The 17,676-nt window shown below is 43.7% G+C and overlaps 2 protein-coding genes and 1 long non-coding RNA gene across 5 annotated transcripts; 2 read left to right on the forward strand and 1 right to left on the reverse strand.

The window, feature by feature from the left end:
- The first annotated feature begins 172 nt into the window (after positions 1 to 172).
- On the forward strand, positions 173 to 7,295 carry LOC124054721 (integrin beta-like protein A). Its single transcript, XM_046381065.1, has 10 exons — positions 173 to 551; positions 1,111 to 1,301; positions 1,461 to 1,601; positions 2,096 to 2,234; positions 2,800 to 2,977; positions 3,181 to 3,322; positions 3,685 to 3,822; positions 3,904 to 3,959; positions 4,047 to 4,136; positions 4,301 to 7,295. Exons 1-10 carry the CDS (start codon positions 441 to 443, stop codon positions 4,462 to 4,464), a joined length of 1,350 nt encoding a protein of 449 aa, XP_046237021.1. The 5' UTR covers positions 173 to 440; the 3' UTR covers positions 4,465 to 7,295.
- Positions 7,296 to 7,997: 702 nt separating this feature from the next.
- Positions 7,998 to 8,707, forward strand: LOC124054778. Its single transcript, XR_006842477.1, has 2 exons — positions 7,998 to 8,247; positions 8,592 to 8,707. It is a non-coding gene; the product is annotated as an uncharacterized LOC124054778 (long non-coding RNA).
- zgc:77880 (zf-DHHC domain-containing protein) lies at positions 8,584 to 17,157 on the reverse strand. Of its 3 annotated transcripts, XR_006842444.1 has the most exons (10): positions 16,980 to 17,157; positions 15,562 to 15,650; positions 15,393 to 15,466; positions 14,691 to 14,803; positions 14,508 to 14,569; positions 14,265 to 14,385; positions 14,071 to 14,143; positions 13,757 to 13,928; positions 11,854 to 13,666; positions 8,584 to 8,707 (listed from the first exon to the last, which is right to left on the reverse strand). XR_006842444.1 is itself a non-coding variant. In XM_046381090.1 (9 exons), the coding sequence occupies exons 1-9, from the start codon at positions 17,102 to 17,104 to the stop codon at positions 13,575 to 13,577; spliced, it is 921 nt and encodes a 306-aa protein (XP_046237046.1). In that variant the 5' UTR covers positions 17,105 to 17,157; the 3' UTR covers positions 9,557 to 13,574. The 3 variants fall into 3 exon arrangements, 2 of the variants coding, with proteins under 2 accessions (XP_046237046.1, XP_046237047.1); XM_046381090.1 differs by lacking the exon at positions 8,584 to 8,707 and having other exon boundaries at positions 9,557 to 13,666; XM_046381091.1 differs by lacking the exons at positions 8,584 to 8,707; positions 16,980 to 17,157 and adding an exon at positions 15,755 to 16,745 and having other exon boundaries at positions 9,557 to 13,666.
- Positions 17,158 to 17,676: the final 519 nt, after the last annotated feature.

Raw genomic sequence — 17,676 nt, forward strand, 5'->3', positions numbered from 1 at the left:
TGTTTATTCACCCCAAATAACCAAAATATCAACTGCATCCTGGCTGTGTCTGTTCCTAATTTCTATTCATTCATTCATTTTCCAGCTTAATACACAATACCATGTAAAAATCTACCTGATGCCATGTGCCAAGTTTTACTGTGCAAATGTATGACACTGCATTAACTCACAGTGTAAACATGGACATTTTACAACTGACAACTGCATTCACTGCATGAACTTGTCAATCGGGATCGTAATTGTGTATCACCAACAAAAACCGTTTCCTCATACCAGAGCATTTATAGGTTGATAAACAATGTCCTGGGTGGGGGACTACCAAAAAGTGAAAGTGAGAGTGAAAGAGAGAGAGAGAGACAGAGAGAGAGGCTGACTTAAATCTTTGTGCTGGTGTTGGTATTAATTCACTGTCTTGGTGTGGAGAGATTAACACAATCACCATGTTGCTTCCTCTGCTGCTGCTGCTGGTCTGCAGCTCCCAGGCCAGTCATTTCTATGGCACAGTGATGACTTACTACCCCCAAAACACTGATACAACTGGATCTATCACGGTATGTACTGTTTCATTCTCATCCTATCTTTAAATGATAAGCCATAACAGCATTGCTGACATGCGGGTGAGACAGTAAAAAATGCAGTAAATGCAACATCAGCAACATCTTAAAGGAAATCCCAGTATTTTTAAACCCAAGGCATCGGTGAAATCCTTTTTGCTCTGTTTAAAGACACCAGATTGCTTTTTGGTTTTTTTCCAAAACAAAGGGGTCATTTAGACACCTAAAAAGAAAAAATGAACAGGGTCCAGGTTTAAAAATATCAGAATTCTTGCAAAAATAATGCAGCAAAGCAGCTTCTCCATATTTTCTGAAAATAATGAAGGAGTTTTTTTCCCTGAAAATATAAAAACCTTCAGAGAATTCTGGACAGTATTTCCCCATCAGATTCTTGTTTTTAACCTGGACCGAGTGATCATAATCCAGCTATCTCAAGAAAAAAAAGAAAAAGATTTCATCAAGTCTCATATGTCAGCAGGATGACAAACAGATGCATGTTTTCAGTAAATCACCTTTACTGACGTTGCTGTAACGCGTCTTCACTGTGATACTGCAGGTGGTCCTTCGCTATAAGCTGAACTTCCACTCATGTGGTAATGACGACACATGGTCATGCTTCAGTGGGGACTGTGGGACTCAGACCTCTCTAGAGTTGAATGAGGTCTACGAGGAGAGTGGAGGGGAGTGGTGTCAGAGAGAGGGGATCATGACTCGACAGGTTCCCAGCAACGCTCCGTTTCAGCTGAGGTGAGTGCACCATGACGGGACAAACAAACAAACAAAACTGTACAAGAATCAGATCACCAATACCTCAGCGGATGTTTTGGTGATAACATGAATGAATACATGAACAAATTAATACACACAGATTTTGTGTCACACAGTAAAAATGAACTTCCTCTGCAGATTAGACTCTGCTGCCTGGATCAGTAACATTGTAAATGGCATCTCATCTTGGAGAGCTGTGACTCTGGTGGAGCTGAGGAACCGGTCTGACACCGGCCAAGCCAACAGATCACCCCAGACCACCATACTGCCAGCTGTGAGGTTTGTGTTTCCTCTTTCTCATCTACCAATGACACCAGCAAGTTGAACTGATGATCCACTAACATAAAGATGGACAACACATAAGCACTTCCTCCAACTGTTCTTAAAATGAAGCCAAAATATCCCAGATACGAGTGTTACCATCTTATTCTCTGCAGCTCCATTATCATCGTAGAAATTCTCAAAATTAACAAAATGCCACACTTAATCTGGTTTTACCCAGAAATAATAAATAGATCAATAAATAGAAAGGTTTCCGTGGAAATTCATCTTCTGCTGACTTGTGTTCAAGTTCAAAAAGGCGTCACCAGGAAGTTTCTGTCACATCGAGGAACCCGTTCAGACAAGATGACATTAACTTGATTGGGGATTAACATGTCTTGTCTTGACAAGACAATCCAATATTTATTTTACAGCTAGGTTGTTTGTCTGACTCATCTTTGACTGAGTTGCACAATACCAGAATGGCCATCTTTGTTCTTTGTGTCCCTCAGGGTTCCTTCAAACTGTAGGAGAGATTTCAGCCTGTTGGCGTTTGACCCTGATGGGGATGAGGTTAGATGCAGAAATGGAAACGCAGCACTGTCAGAGTGTAACCCCTGCACGCCGCCGTCTGTTCTCACCCTGTCATCAGTGAGTCAACTCAGTAAATCTTATTCAAAGGAACAACATGCTCCATAACAGCACAGGCAGATATTTGGCAAGAGAAGACACCATTACAATCCAACTAGCAAACAAAAACCTGATCACGAAAAGTGGCAGCAGAGGAATGATTCATGTGAGGACAGTCGAAGCCGACAGGATGGTTTTAGTGGTTCATTGTTACAGGATGCTTACAGGTAGGTGCAGGTACACCTGGCTTGGTGAAGGTGAAGGTTAGGCAAACTGAAAACAAAACAAGGCAAGAAACCAGCTGTGCAAATGGAAAACGTGACAGATCGGGAGGAGGAATTTCTCGGTTACACCATTTATAATGGAATGAGGAATGAAATTCAGATGTGTGGATGGGTGGGCAGTCAGGTGATGGGGAAAGGAGGGGGGGTTTCTGATTCTGCATGGGATGGGTGGTGGAAGGCAGCAAAAAGGGGACTCAAGGGGAGTCAGAGGGGCAACTGCACTGCATGATGTTCTTTTGCCCCTGAGATAACCTGAGTCCCCCACTGATTTTGATCTTATGTCCCGTTGTATTGTTTTGCAGCCTTGTACCCTGTCATTCAGCCCCACCAGTAGCACTAATGAAGGTCCATACGCGGTACAGTTGGTGATGGAGGACTTTCCCAGGCAGAGCATCACCTTGACTCAAACCAGTGGCTCTCAAGAGGTGAAAACTACCAACGACGCCATCAGCAAAATACCTGTTCAGTTTGTTTTAAGGGGTAAGTGTTCCTCTTTTGGCAGCCAAATGCCTCTTGGATGGTGCCCATTCGCTGTGTTCTTGAGCTTTTGAGTCATCATGTGGAAACCACATGACTTCTTCAAGGAAGATGTGTGGTGTTTTATTGCTCAGAGCTTCTTTGTTGGTGATGCTAGAGGAAATCCTTAGCACGGCTTAAATTTTTTGCTCATCTTGTTGTTCCAGTGGACCCTGCGGTGCCGTCCTGCACAGAGGGACTCTATCTGCCCAAGTTCCTGCCTCCAACCCCAGCCAATGGAGCCCGGCTGTACACCCCTGTCAGTCAGACCCTGGAAATCAGGATCACTGCAGAGGCAAATACTTCTATGTAGGTGAAAGACAAAACAAACTTAAAAAAACTTTGGGTTCCTGAAGTTCTCTGGTTACATAAGAAAGACTTCAGATGAACAAGGAAGCTGATGTTGTCTAACTTCAACACCAATGTCCAAGACGGGTTTGTTGAGGCTGACACTGGTTTGACAGCTTTAAAGTAGCGGCAACAACATCAAGGAAGTTTTATGAAAAAGAAATTTAAGTGAGCCTGAACAAACTAGTCTGCGTCTTTGTGTGAATTTCAGTCACGCCTTCACAGGCAGCAGTTTTCCTCATAAGTGGGTGGCGTCATTTGGGAAATGCTTCTATCAAATTGACACGATTATTTCGATTATTTGCTTCTTCTGTTTGTTGAAGGATTTCTGAGCTACTGTTCAGTGGGCCGCACAATATAAACCGGACTACATCAGGAACAGGAGAGTTTATCCTGAGATGGACGCCATCGGAGGACGAAGATGGAGAAAGCCTCCCCATCTGTTTTGTCGTCCAGGCAACGTCAGTCCAGTGAATATTAACTAGTGTTTTCCTTCAAAACCGTATCGTTTTGTTATAAGATATCACATCAATTTTTTTCAGCACCTCAGTCAAGTATCACTCGGAGCTGCGGTGTGTCATTGTGACTGTTGAAAACGGTGAGTGAAACGCTGGTTTGTCTTAACTTTCACCGCTGATTACCACGATTCCACTTGTCACCTTTACACCTGATACAACCACAACAGATGGTACTGCTGTTTCTACAGTGACACCACCAGTTACCACGGTTACCACACCTGACAACTTGACAAACACTACTCAAGTTTTCAACCAAAGTGAGTATGACAGATGCTGTTTTTTAAACTATTTAATGATTGTGGTGAGTCATTGTGACTGTTGGGGACAGTCAGTGAAACACTTTGCTGTTTTAACTTTCACTGTTGATTTCCAAGACTGAGGAAGTTCACTTATAACCTTTTATATTCACTTCTGTCCACAGGCACAACAATAACTACAGCCTCTCCGCCAACAACGACACAACAAAGTACCATCACTACACCTGAATGGAGGACGTTGTTTACGAGACGCTGTGCTGTGTTAGTCAGTCTCAGCGCTTTTGTGGCCTGCATTGTAATGTTGATTTACTTACAATGTAGAACATAAACAACGTTGATCACATAACTGCAGCTGCTGGGACAACTTTCAGGTTCAATTGCATGTTGAAATTTGTAATAAATACATGAACAAACTCTTACAAATGTTTCTGATGATTCCACCTCTGTTCAAAATATACCAATCAGATCACATTTCCATTTGTAATCCAATGGATTATGTGACTGATGACCAAAATTTCCACATAAACCGCGATCAGTGACTGCCTACATTTCAAAGCAGTATAACCCTGCATCGGGTCCTCTATTGATCAGCTGTAAAATGGGAGAAGCAGCTATTGTACAAAGGAAATCAGACCGATTTTTGTTTGTCAGACATCTGGTAATTTCTCAGTGGGATCACATTTAGCTCCACCCAAGCTCCACTCATGTCTGTGGCGGCTCTGGAGCAAATGATCACCAGCTAAAATGAAACGTCCAGTTTAAATTTGTGGAACCATGATGCTTGTACGTGTTACTGTGTATGTTTGTAGTGTTTTAAACTCAGGACGTGGTTACCTTCATGTGAGTTCACAGAATGGAGTCTGGTCTTTCTCTTGTCTTTATATATTACTCTGTTATTTTTATATTTTGCGTGGAACTTACTTGCTACTTTTATATGCTTCTTTGTTTTGCAGCCCTGGAACAACAATTTGCTGCGGGATCAATAACGTTCTTATCTTATCTTGTCTCACATAACAGATATTTAAAAGTGAATTTTAATGGTATTCCTGTCAGTGAACCCATTTCACTCAGCTTTGTGCTTTCTCCTCCAGCTTAAACATGAACTGGTGAGATATGGGCTGCTGTCAGTCATCACTCTTTGCCTTGTCAGTAGCATCCAGCTGGAACCTACCAACACTAACGTGAACACTTACGGACAGTAATCCAAAGGTGAAAACAAATGATCATCACTGTGATGATGATGGGGTCTTACGTATTGGTTTTGAGGCTTGTTTCAGTTGTGGTTGTAGATGGAATTTGTCCAAGCTTTAGTTTGGACATATAAATAGATGTGGCAGGCAACAACAGGCTTTTAATATTTGATTTTGGAGCTTGTAGAAGGCTAATACTGTACCTACAAGAACCGGGAAGATGTTACCGACAAAAGGTACAGAGAGTTTGTAAGGAAAGACAGTGCAGCTAAAACTAATATGATGAATCAACCATACCTTTTTGGAGGTTATACTGTACAATTTGTGTTTGCTGATGGATTGTGCAACACTGTGAGATGTGTCTTTAGTCTATAATCTTTGAAATAAAAGGACGAAACAACTCACTCAAAGCACTCCTCTTGATGTCGGTATTTGTTGTTGACAGGTTGTACCAACTTTGTGCCCGTGTTCCTGATTTTTATTTATTCCTTTATTTTCTAGCCTAAATACACAAAACGATAAAACCTGTTGCCATGTGCCAAGCTTTACTGTGCAAATGTAATGTACAGCACTGGATGATCATTATCTCATGACTGCTTTGGTGTGAGTTTCTGTCTGGGGCACTGACAGTTTGCCCCGGTGTCTCTGACATTCCTTTGGTACAAGCTACCTTCTCGCATTATATAATAACAGCATCAACTTGTCTCAGGAATATTCCAAATTAAAGGGTCATTTTGTCCATTGGAGCGTTTGCTGTGAAGTTTGTTCTTAACTAGATCAAGGGTCAAAGGAGTGAGGGTGTCGTGCAAAATGTCCCACGTCTGTTAGATATGAAGCTACAGCTAGAAGCCGATTAGGTTAGCATTGCGCAGAGACTGGAAACTTTGAAACAGCACAAAATCCGTAGCTAATTAACACTTCATACCTTGCTTGTTGAGTTTGTAGAAATACCAGAGTGAAACAATGACAATTTCTTGCCAGATGCAGTAACCTATTTCCTGCATTCAGCTGCTTTGTGACAGTGCCAGGCTTGCTGTTTCAACTGGATCACCAGGAGATAACCGGACGTTTACAGCAGCTACATGTTCAACAGACAGATATATGAGTGATAGCAATTTTCTTATCTAACCCATGTTTTACTTCTGCATTGTTTGGATTTTTGGCTGAAGCATCACAGTCACACAAAAGCCTTTGAAACAGGATGAAACAACCGCTAAATCTCTTTGCTATCTCTCTCAGACTTCCTTCAAAATGCTATTCGCCTTTGACCCCGATGGAGACGAGGTTTGGTGCAGATACGGAAACACAACACTGTCAGAGTGGAACCCCTGCATTTCTGCTGAATGAAATGAGAGATATTCTTCCTAAATAAGCCCTGAAATGCATTTCATGACAGCAAAGACATTTTTGGCCTTGTCTTCCTTTGTTTTCATCCTTGTGCAGTCTGTCATTCAGCCCCACCAGTAGCAGTGATGAAGGTCCATACGCAGTACAGTTAGTGATGGAGGACTTTCCCAGGCAGAGCATCACCTTGACTCAAACCAGTGGCTCTCAAGAGGTGAAAACTACCAACGACGCCATCAGTTTATTTTAAATGGTCAGAGTTCACATTTTGACAGGCTGGACTTATTGTTAAGTCTCACTGACGTGTTACTCTCTTTTGCTGAGTTGATTTTAGGCTCAGTTTTTGCAGAATTAAGATGCCAACCATGCAAGGCACAAGAATTCTTTCTGCCAAACTTCCTGCTTCCAATTGCAGCCAACAGAGCTCGACTGAAGACCTCGGTCAGTCAGACCCTGGAAATCAGCATCAGTGCACAAGCAGATATCACCATGTCGGACAAAGGGAAGCAAAGTCATTTTGGACACAGATGCCACGTTAAACTGTGAGTTAAACCTTCCGGATACGAGTGCTGCCATCTCAGAAGTAGTTTGGAAGAGTCAGCTCAAGACCAAAGAAACAATAAAAATGTTTTCTATATTTGTGAGTCATTGTCACATGATTTTTCTGCAAACATGTCAACTCATGGGACCTAAAGATCAGCGAGTCATACAACAACTTTGCGGATGGAAACTAAACGAATGAAGACGAGTCTGCAAGCCTCATCGCTGCGCTGGAATTTTATTTGACTTGTCACTGCCAGCATTACGAGAAGCAGTTTTTTTTAAATCACAATCTAACTTGACAAGCTTTTGTTCATCTGTTTGTGAAAGGATATCTGAGCTGCTGTTCACTTGGCCATACCACATAAACCAGACTAGGTCAGGACCTGGATGAATCATCTTAAAATGGATGCCATCCAAGGACCAGAGGGGAGAAAGTCACCCCATCTGCTTTGTCATGCAGGCAGCTTATGAGTCAGTTCTTCAGAAAAACGTCCAACAAACAACATCAGTCAGAGGTGCACTGCTATTGTTTGAGGTGGTGTTCAACAATGAAAGAAAGACGCTTTGGCAACAAAAAGTTTCCTGAATGTACAGGATGCTTGTGTCTCAGCAGCTGAGGAAGCAGGGATTTATTTTGCGCTCCTGTTTTGTAACTTGGCTGCTCATTTATTTCCTTTTAACGCCGTGTTGTGTCATTGTGAGCGTTAAAAGCGGTGAGCAGAGCTCTTTCTGTTCATGTTTCAAATTCCATTGGTGATTTCATTGACAGGTAAGGTCACGTCCAACCAGTCTTTTGTTTTGACTTCTGTCAGCACAAACGACTCATCCAGCAGAAGCACTGGAGACCATATCAGCGTTCGATCAAAGTTCGACCACCAGTCCCGCCAGTTTTTTGTTAGTTTGTCTGTACCGCGGTTGAAGCACCTCATGTTTCTTCTTCTGGCTCGCACTGTGTTTCTACTCGTCATAGGGACGAGAGTGAGGATTTCCTCCCTGTATCTGCTGACGACAACATGAGGAATACCGTCCAACAGGTCAGTCTGCTTTTTTTTTGTGTCCTTTCAAAGCGTCAGATTAGCACGCAGAGATAATCTGAACATACAGTAGTTCATTATCAAAGGCTGTGTCTGATGCAGGGTTTTCAACAAGTCAGATCCATTAAGTGAAAAATGGGGGGTGGTGGTGGGTGGGGGACCACGTCTACCTGGGCACCCCCCTCACTTGGGGGGAACTTTTTAGTTATATCTTTATTTTTTGGAAACTAATAATCTTTCAGTCCATGTACTTACATGACATCTGCTGCACACTCCACATACCTTCATGTGTCAGAAAACAGTGAGCATATCTCAGCAGCGCCACCATGTGGTTTCTCCTCCAGTTGGCAGATAGACTGGGGCTGCAGTCTTCCATCACGCTGAGCTTCGTGGGGAGACTTTAACTGGATGTTTCAACCACAGCGCCCCCTGCTGGGTCAACACGATCTTCCACAAACTCCTGCAAGGGAAATTTTGTTAACACTTGCCGAGTTAAACCAGTCAGTGGTCAGCTTTTCTATCACAATCATGGCTCTCCTAATGCATTTCTATTTAAAAAATCCTCTCTTTGGGTAAACAGACTTAAGAAATGAGTCATAAGTTTTCAAATTTGAACATTCAAGAAGAACATTTGCAAATTATTGCAGTCAAGACAAACATTTTCAACACCAGGTTCAAATTTTTATTCTTGACCTTTAGAAGAGAGAAAAGAAAAGAAAATCTAAACTCAGATGAGCCTTTCTCACCTGGAGGATGAAGGGAAGGTGGCGCAGCTCTGCCTTTGTCTTATTTTATTTAGTTTTACTCCTACGTTTTAACTTCAGCACTGATTCATGTGATTCTCATGTTTTCTCTTTTTAAACATGCTGTATGAACATAGTCGAGCCCGACTGTGTTGACTGCGACTGCTTCACTGTAACTGTTGTGCACACAACATTAAAGAACCTGAAGAGACTTTGGATCCAGATAAAGACCCAGTTTGTAGCTGAAAATGTGATTTAAATGCTTTTTGTTGTTGCTGTTTGAAGCTGCTGCGAAGCTTAGAGAATCAGGATGTGATTTGGATCCTCACTTTATTTTATTAAATCTGATTTAGAGTCATCAAACTAATATGACTGTCAGTCAAACTCCTGAACTCTGGTCCTGATTCATCAACCCTCAAAGACCTGAACTTTACAATCCTGATGCTGTGAAACACTTCGGACTGTGGACGTCTAAAAACTGGTCTCTGCTGAAGGATGTAAAACAAGTTTTTATTAATCTAACTGAACAACAAAACAAGCACCTGAGAAAAGACAAAATTAGCCAGTGAAGTTTAAAAGACTGTTTTACTTCCAGTCGAACGAGGCAGAGCAGCAGGTCATCAGGAATAATATACAGGTCACACTTTGAAGACAGCAACAATAAATAAAACACCAAACGTTTATCAGTTGTAAACGCGTTCATCATGAAGCCACATGATAAGAAACGTTCTGTTGCTTTTGTCTAAAGGGCCTGAAATTAACTCTTTTTTTAAACCTACCAGCCAACAAACACAGAGTTTTAGCAGCTGAAGAAGTTCCTCAGGAGGAAAAGTGCGCTAAGTGTGCAAAATATGATAAAAAAAATCCCTTTTTCACCAGAAAGTTTTCACTGCACTCATTCACCACCTTCTCGACACGCTTCTTTGGGACGTTGTTGCACTTTGTTATGTTAAGAGGTTGATAAAGTTTCATGCTTTTGAACGAGCTGAGTGTGTTTGGCTGGTGGCTCAGTGTTGACTTCAGGCCCTCTTTGTTTGCACGTACATTCCTTCCCGCTGTCAAGTAAAACAGCCAGTGGGGGGCGCTCGTTCCAGGTTTCAGGCATCTGCACCAATGTGGAGGAAACCGAAACGAGCGCACCATGTTCATCGACACCAATACAAACAAACAAACAAACAAAAAGAACAAATCAACTGCATTCTTCCAGAGAGTCAAATGAGCACGTCGGTACCCTGATAGTTTAAACCACACCTGGGCAGTTGGAAATGTTTTTACACGAACATCATGAGGTGAGAATCTTCATTTTTCTTCATCGACCTTTGAGAGACAAATCAGAAGACAAAACCTCCTGCACCTCAAACATCCACAAAACATTTCAAACCTTTGTTTTGTTTTACCCAGATAGAAAACAACAGCCAAAAACAAAATGCTCTGAGTTTCAGTAACTTTCCCTTCATGAAAATTGCACATCATCGATATAAAATATGCACCTTCCTATGTACAGCTAACAGGAACCAGACCTGGGCCGGCATGTCTCAGAAATCCAGACCGTCAGTGAGTGCTTGGACAGAGGTTATGAGAGGTTACAAAAAACATTTGAGCCAAGTTTCTTTTCGTCCTCAGACACAACAGAAATCAGTCCTGGAGGACACTCGCTTCGTTGCCATGCTGGGTTGGACTACAGAATCCAAACCTCAGCTCTGTCGGATCAGGATCACATCTCCTGGTTTTCAAAACGCCCAGTTTTAAGATCTGGATTCAAAGTTTTAAGACACTGCGCCCTGAGGACTGACACTACAGGTGGTAAAACTGTGAATAAAGACGACTGTGTTTACCTTCCCTTTCAATTATGTGTTGACTTCTGTACTTCACGGGTTCTGATCAGAAACTGTACTGAAGCACCAACAGTCATATCCCAAACATGACCAAGTCATGAAGCTGCTATGAGCTGTGGCCATACTGGCCACCTCTGTGTTGAGTTTACCAATTAGAAGTAATTCAGTAATATGACAAAAGTGAGAAGCAAACAGGGCTGCACTCCTCCCATAACCGCTAACATCTCTCCAAGTTCTCACTGACTGGGTTAGGAGACAGTAAATGTTAGTTGCTTGATTTTCTTGAAACACATGAAATTTAAATTTTGAATTTAAAAAAGGCAGATTCAAGTCACATAATTCAAGAAAAAAATGACTCCAAACCGGCAGTCGTTCTCACGAGGCCGAGGGATGAGCGAGTACACCGTTATCTGCATCAGCAGCTGGACTCGGAGTGGGCGGGGCTTATATCAAAAGGTGGGTGGGGGACTCAAACTTGGAAGGGGGGGGGGGGTTTAACTGGAAGTCATTTATTTATGAAATCTGAAGTTGATCAGAAGCTGCTCCGTTTAATATCTATTAGAAAACTATTTACAAATATTTATAAACTGCAATGGATAAACTGCGGTTAGCTGCCCAGTGGGGAGTCTCCTTCATCACATTCAGGTACTCGCTCAAACCCCCACCACGAGGACCGCAATCAACAAAATGGATGGTCTGTCATATCAGGTGAAGCACCTGAAGAACTCTTATGAGGCTCAGCCCAGGTCAAACACACAGTTAGAAGAATAAGTATATACACATACATAAAAACATCTGGAGCGGTGAAGTCGCCTTTGGTTTCTCTGCCACGAAAATCCGCCTCAGTGTTTCATGGTCAAACGTGACCCAAACAGGTCGCAGTTTTCCGATCAGGCTTTAACTACCCTCCACCGAAAATCAGTATGAGGAGTTTGGAAACACAAACAAGCTGCGACAACATTTCACGGCAAATACAAAGTAAGACGTACTGCAGGTAGAAGCAGCCGGGGGTTTGAATTAACCCTCACCTTCACACAGGTGTGTTACAAATCTGTACACGCCGTCATCCGTCCTACAGCAGCAGCACATCCAAACCGGGGTCAGCGCGAGAAAGGCGGCTTCCACCCTCCAGTACAAACACACGCTGGTTTGGTAGAGTCCACGGAATAGTTAGAAACAATAAATATGTTAAGAATCGTCCCTTCACTGAGATTTAGCAGAATACTGAGAGGCGTACTCTATAAGTGCAACACGGTTCAGTTAGTCAACACGTCAAACTTCTTTGTACTTCAAATTAAACACAGGAATGAGGGGGAAAAACACACATAAAAAGTAATAATATCTCATTTGTTCTTGTTCGTACCAGTTTGGTCGTATTAATTCAGAGGACGTAACAGAGGACAGGCAGCTGTGTGTAGCGTAGCGTGTAATATAAAAATGTACAGGTTAAACTTGTTGTGTTGTGGTATAATCGATATCTTAAGCTCAAGTGGTTGCTTTGAGAATAAATAATAAATAAATAATAAAAAAACAAGTTGACCTACAGTGCTTTTTGGTTTTAAGAGGTTGGAAAAAAAGAGCTAGTGAATCATTACCTTATAGCATTATCATTAATCATTACACTATGTGGACAAAAGTATGCAGACGTTCCATCTCTGTTCTTCATGATTTGGGGAATTCTAGCGAAGACGAGTGTGAACATCACGTTAACGATATTTCATACAACAGTGTGTGCTCGGAGCCCTGCACTCCAGTCCAACACCTCAGACATGGACCGGACCGTGAGGCAGACCTCATCACCTGGTGGAAAGCCTGAACCAGACAAGTGGAGCATCTAATGCCCATCGATTTAAAATGAGACGTCCAACTAACACATTTGGGTGTAATGTTCACGTGTCCACACACTTTTGGCCATATAGTGTACATAAGCAAATTATGAAAGCGTCGTTTTCAAAATATTAAAGCTTGACCCGTTTTCACTCGGAGGCTGACGGAGTGAAAACGCTTTAAAGAAACAGAAAGTTGACCTCTCGTCTGCTTTTAGCTTGTTAAAGAGAAAGTTTGTGTGCTAAAACACCTGTTAGCGCGAATACTGGCCTGAAGTCAACTCCCCCAGAGACGGCGTCGTAAAGGACAGCACTGGGGTCAGGCTAACAGGTGAGTCCACACTCAAAGTCAGAGACCGGCTGACATTTTCATCACTGACTTACTTTCAACCAAAGAAAACATGTGAGTCAGACCACATTAGCATCTTGTTCTCATGGGGCGGTTTTGGTCTCACGAAGACCTAAACGTTATGTCAAAAGATGGAGGACACGAGAGCTCCTCGCAGTAAAGCCCGATCACCGCCGCACGGTTTCCGGGATACGTCAGCTTCACTTTTCTACAGTGTGAAAGTGGAGACACGTCGGCCATCTTTACACATGTTAACGGTTCAGCGTCAGTGTCCACAGGAGGGACACAAATTGACCACTTGAGCTCTGCCTTATGACAGGACAGCTTACCTTACCACAGCCAGCCCTGGGGGATAAAGTCTCACACACACACAGTACAATATTCATTCATTCATCGAAAACACACACACACACACGCTTCATTCGTCCAAGTCTTGGTCCTTGTCCTCCTTCCTCTTCACCTCTCAAGTCCAACGATAAGACGTCGTAGTTAACCGGAAAACTCACTCTTTGTCACACAGTTTCACAAACACGCAAAACCTCGCACTTCATCCTCCGCCCACCGTCTCTCTCGGTCAGACGTCGTAGTCGGGCAGGGCGGAGTAGGTGATGCCGCCTGCCGACGGAGGACTGGAGTGGAGAGGAAGGAGCCAGCAAAAGACCGAACCTGGAGATGAAATCATAAAACAGCTTGGGTCTCTGGTGCCTCCAATCGCAGTCACTGTGAGGAGGACGCAGACGATAAAGTCAAACCCACCTCTGCCGAAAACCTCCCGCAGCAGGGCGAGCTTCGGCTTGCGGGTGTGTTGGGGGTGGTGAGACAGCTGAGAGGAGGAGGAGGAGGACGAAGACGAAGAGCCCCTGTCCTTGATCATCAGCCTGTTCCTCATCTGCTCTATGGGCGTCTCGTCTGTGATGATGGACACCAGCTGGGGGGACAGACAGAGGGACAAGACAGTCTGGTGTTGCAGGTCAGAAAACGACATTCGAGAAGAAAAATTAGGTCCAAATTTAGTCTTGAAATTCAGCAGCACATTTTGTGTGTGTGTGTGTGTGTGCGTGTGTGTGTACCTGATCGTAGAAGATGACCATGACAAACACGCCAAACAGCACTGACTCCACCAGCAGGATGATGTAGTGAGCACTGAGAGGCAGGAAGTCATAGAAACAAACTGACTCACTCGACATGCGAACAGAGAAGGACTGAGCAGCTGAAACACCAACATGAAGACGCACGTCCACTCTGCTGAGGACTGAGGACTCACACTATCAGGTGCTTGCTGGGCGTCTCCTCCCCTTCTTTCTCTGCGCCGACTTCCGTCTCGCTCCTTATCCGCCACACCCAGGCCGACACCACCAGCACCAGCGAGTACAGGCTGGCCATGCCTGCAACACGGAGGCACGGTCACAACAGGAAGCGTCCAGGCGGTCCCGCTTCAGGGCATCGGTGCGGAGAGAAGGCATCCGATGATCAGCGTTGGAAAGGGACAAAAATCCAGCGTACTCACCGGTGTAGAAGAGAAACTGGATGAAATACTTCTGGTTCAGCTCTCCGACACAGTTATTGATCCTAAAGCACACAAATCAGGGAAGCTGATGAAACGGATGAGAAGACGGAAAAAGAAAAACGGGTAGAGAGACAAGAAAGATGCAGGAGGGGAAAGATGGATGGATGGATGGAGTTTCCTCACCAGGGACAGTGATGGTCCATGCGGCGTATGCACCTCTGACAGACGCGGCAGTGATGCGCTCTGGGAGGCCTGTAGGTTTCACAGCGACTGCACACCGTCCAGCCTTCGCAGCCCTGAAAAGAGCCAGACAACACGTAAGAAACACCAAATCTGACGGCTGTTGAGCCACAAATAACCCAGAAGAGAAGAAAAATAAGTTACATAATCTATTTAATCGCACTCATCACGATCCATACTGAAATGCTCTGCTGAGTCTAATCAGACTGAAAACAGGCTACAGCTTATGTGAAACGGGGAAAGAGACATAAGAGGACATTAAATGATCTCAGTGTTGATAGGCTGTCACTCGTGACCAATCAGATTGCGCTGTGGGCGGGACGCCGAGCGACTGCACACAGAGAGGAGGCTGAACGAGTCATTCCCATCACCGCCTGTCATTAAGCTCATAATGACAAGCCCGAAGGCAGACCTAAGAGCAGCTTCTGAGACATAAATACACCGCAGAGCTGTTAATAACACACTCATAACCAGAGAGAAGCTGCCGTCACGACAAGACGCAGGAAAATCCCACTTACAACCTGCAATTTGTAGATGAAAAGCCAAAGGATTTGACACGTCTCTGACTCGTCTGAACAGTTTAAAGTTAAACGTGGGAAATCGTGGACTGGTTAGTAAGGACAAAGGTTTCCGGATGTGACTGACCCGCTCGTTCATCCGAGACGACTGCGAGCGGAGGTCTGAGAAGTCTATGGCCGTGTCAGGAAGCGGCACCATACCTGCGGAAGGGCACACGTTGAATAGAGACGTTAGACCGAGCGCTTCTCACATTTCAGCCCGGCTTTGTCACGCTGAGCGGTAAGCAGGCACCGACCGGGGTCCGAGAAGACGGCCTTGGAGTGGCAGGCCAGCAGCAGCAGCAGGATCAGGTTGAACACGGATCCATGCAGGGTGCACCACACGCTGTGAGAGGGACACACAGAAAAGCATCATCTCATCCGCTAACTGGGACCGGGGGGGGGTCGCTTTGGCCCCACACCCAAACATTCTCAGGTGGAAATCCTCACATTGGAGAAGGTGGAGTCACTGAACGGCATAAAGGAAACGATGGCTTCATCTTCTCCGACGGGAGGATTTGCTCAGGACTTTTATCATCAATACTTTAAGTACATTTTCCTAATTAAACCTGCATGTCTATGTGACATTTTCAGTGCAGGGCTTTCGCTCCAGTGAAGGATGTGAGCCGCCGACCGGAGGAGCAGAACACGCAGCCAATCACAGCAGGAGTTTGTGTAACTAACAGCACTTAATTGATGCCCTTCATTGTTGCTGTGACTCGTTCCACCTGCTTTACCTGCTGCGGGACGCATGACGCGAGACGCATGACGCGTCACTCCGGGCCACCAGACACAACATGACGCGGGGTTAAAACCACCAGATGGAAGAGGATTTCAAAAGTCGTTTAGAAATTCACGTGGGGAAATAAAAGCCAAATAAATAAATAAATAAATAAATGTCTTGTTTTGTCCACCACCCAGAGATGTTCATGTTACTGTCACAGAGGACAACAGAAAGTAGAAAATATTCACATCTAAGAAGTCAGACGAATAATTACTCAAACCGATCAATCAGCTGCTGACAACTAATCATTTAGTCACTGCAGCTCGACTGCAAAGAGTTATTTACCTGGTCGGTTATTTACCTGTGGCGTCTTTCGGTTATGATGCACAAATAAAAGTATTAAAGTAAAAAGAACAATATTTCCCCTCCTTCTGAAGTGGCATAGAGTGGATATAATCAAGTACAAGTACCTCAAAAATGTACCTAGGTCCAGTACTTGGTTAAATGTAGCCGAAACGGAGACCCTGTCAATAAGGCTGCGGGAATAAATAGTATAATAAATAGGAGATACTGAATAATTAAAGCAGTGGAATATACATAAAATGCGTAAATGTGGCAGACCGCGTTCGGTTATGAAGAGTCTCGCCTGCGACGCCGCAGCAGCCGGCTGACTCTTCCTATGCGTTAAAAGGCTTCAGCGAGTAAACAAAGGAAAATCCACGCGTTATCTGACGTCACCTCAATGCAAAACCGCCACAAGCGTTCACACAAACGTCCCCAAACGTTCGTTACTGTCAGAAAACCAGAAGCTTTGCTGTCTGTTCAGCAGAGGACAGAAAGCGTGAGGAGGCTGTCAGCTGTGGCTGCTGTCAACCGAACAGGCAGCGCAGAGAAGCGGGCGCCATGTCGTTTTTTAACGGCTTAAACGACACAAAAACACAAAGCACCGACCTGTCCGAGTAGGCGGGGATGAGGACATACTGTATGACCACGTAGTCCGCGTAAAACACGCTGAAATAAGTTAAAATCAGACAAATAACGCCGCAGGGGTCTCGCCTACAGCGCACGGACGCCATCTTCTGCCAGGCTCCGCCCCCGCGTCCACCGCTTCCGGGTGGCGTCACGTTGAAACCTGACGCTGCCTTTAATGACCGTAGGATTTAATAAGTCACGTTAAAGGGCCAGTTTGTTTCAATGAAAACAAGCATTTTACTCAGCTGGAAATTACACATCTCGTTAATTGTAATTGTTTTAACGTCCATAGATGATGGAACGTAACATTAATAATTACTAATTAAACTAATTAATAAAATTGATTATATTATTTCTTTTCCTGTTACTGTCTTTGTTTTACTATTGCCCTTCTATGGTAAAAAGTAAATAAAAGCATAAATAAATCAGTATGCCTATCAAATATACCTGAAATAAACAAGACAAAATACTATTTTGCATATATATAAATATTTATATAATAAACATTTATTTAAAAAAGTTTTATTTCTCAAAGCCTTTTATTTCACATTTATTTAGTTATTGAATTATACTAAGTCAGTCACCTATTTCAGGAATTATTTCAAGGACATACAAAAAGCTAAAGGTATTAAGCGCCGCTTTTGGTGTAAGATGGATATACAAACAGTTACCACAT

The sequence above is a fragment of the Scatophagus argus genome, chromosome 23, assembly GCF_020382885.2.
Source record: "Scatophagus argus isolate fScaArg1 chromosome 23, fScaArg1.pri, whole genome shotgun sequence".
Lineage (NCBI taxonomy): Eukaryota > Metazoa > Chordata > Actinopteri > Scatophagidae > Scatophagus > Scatophagus argus.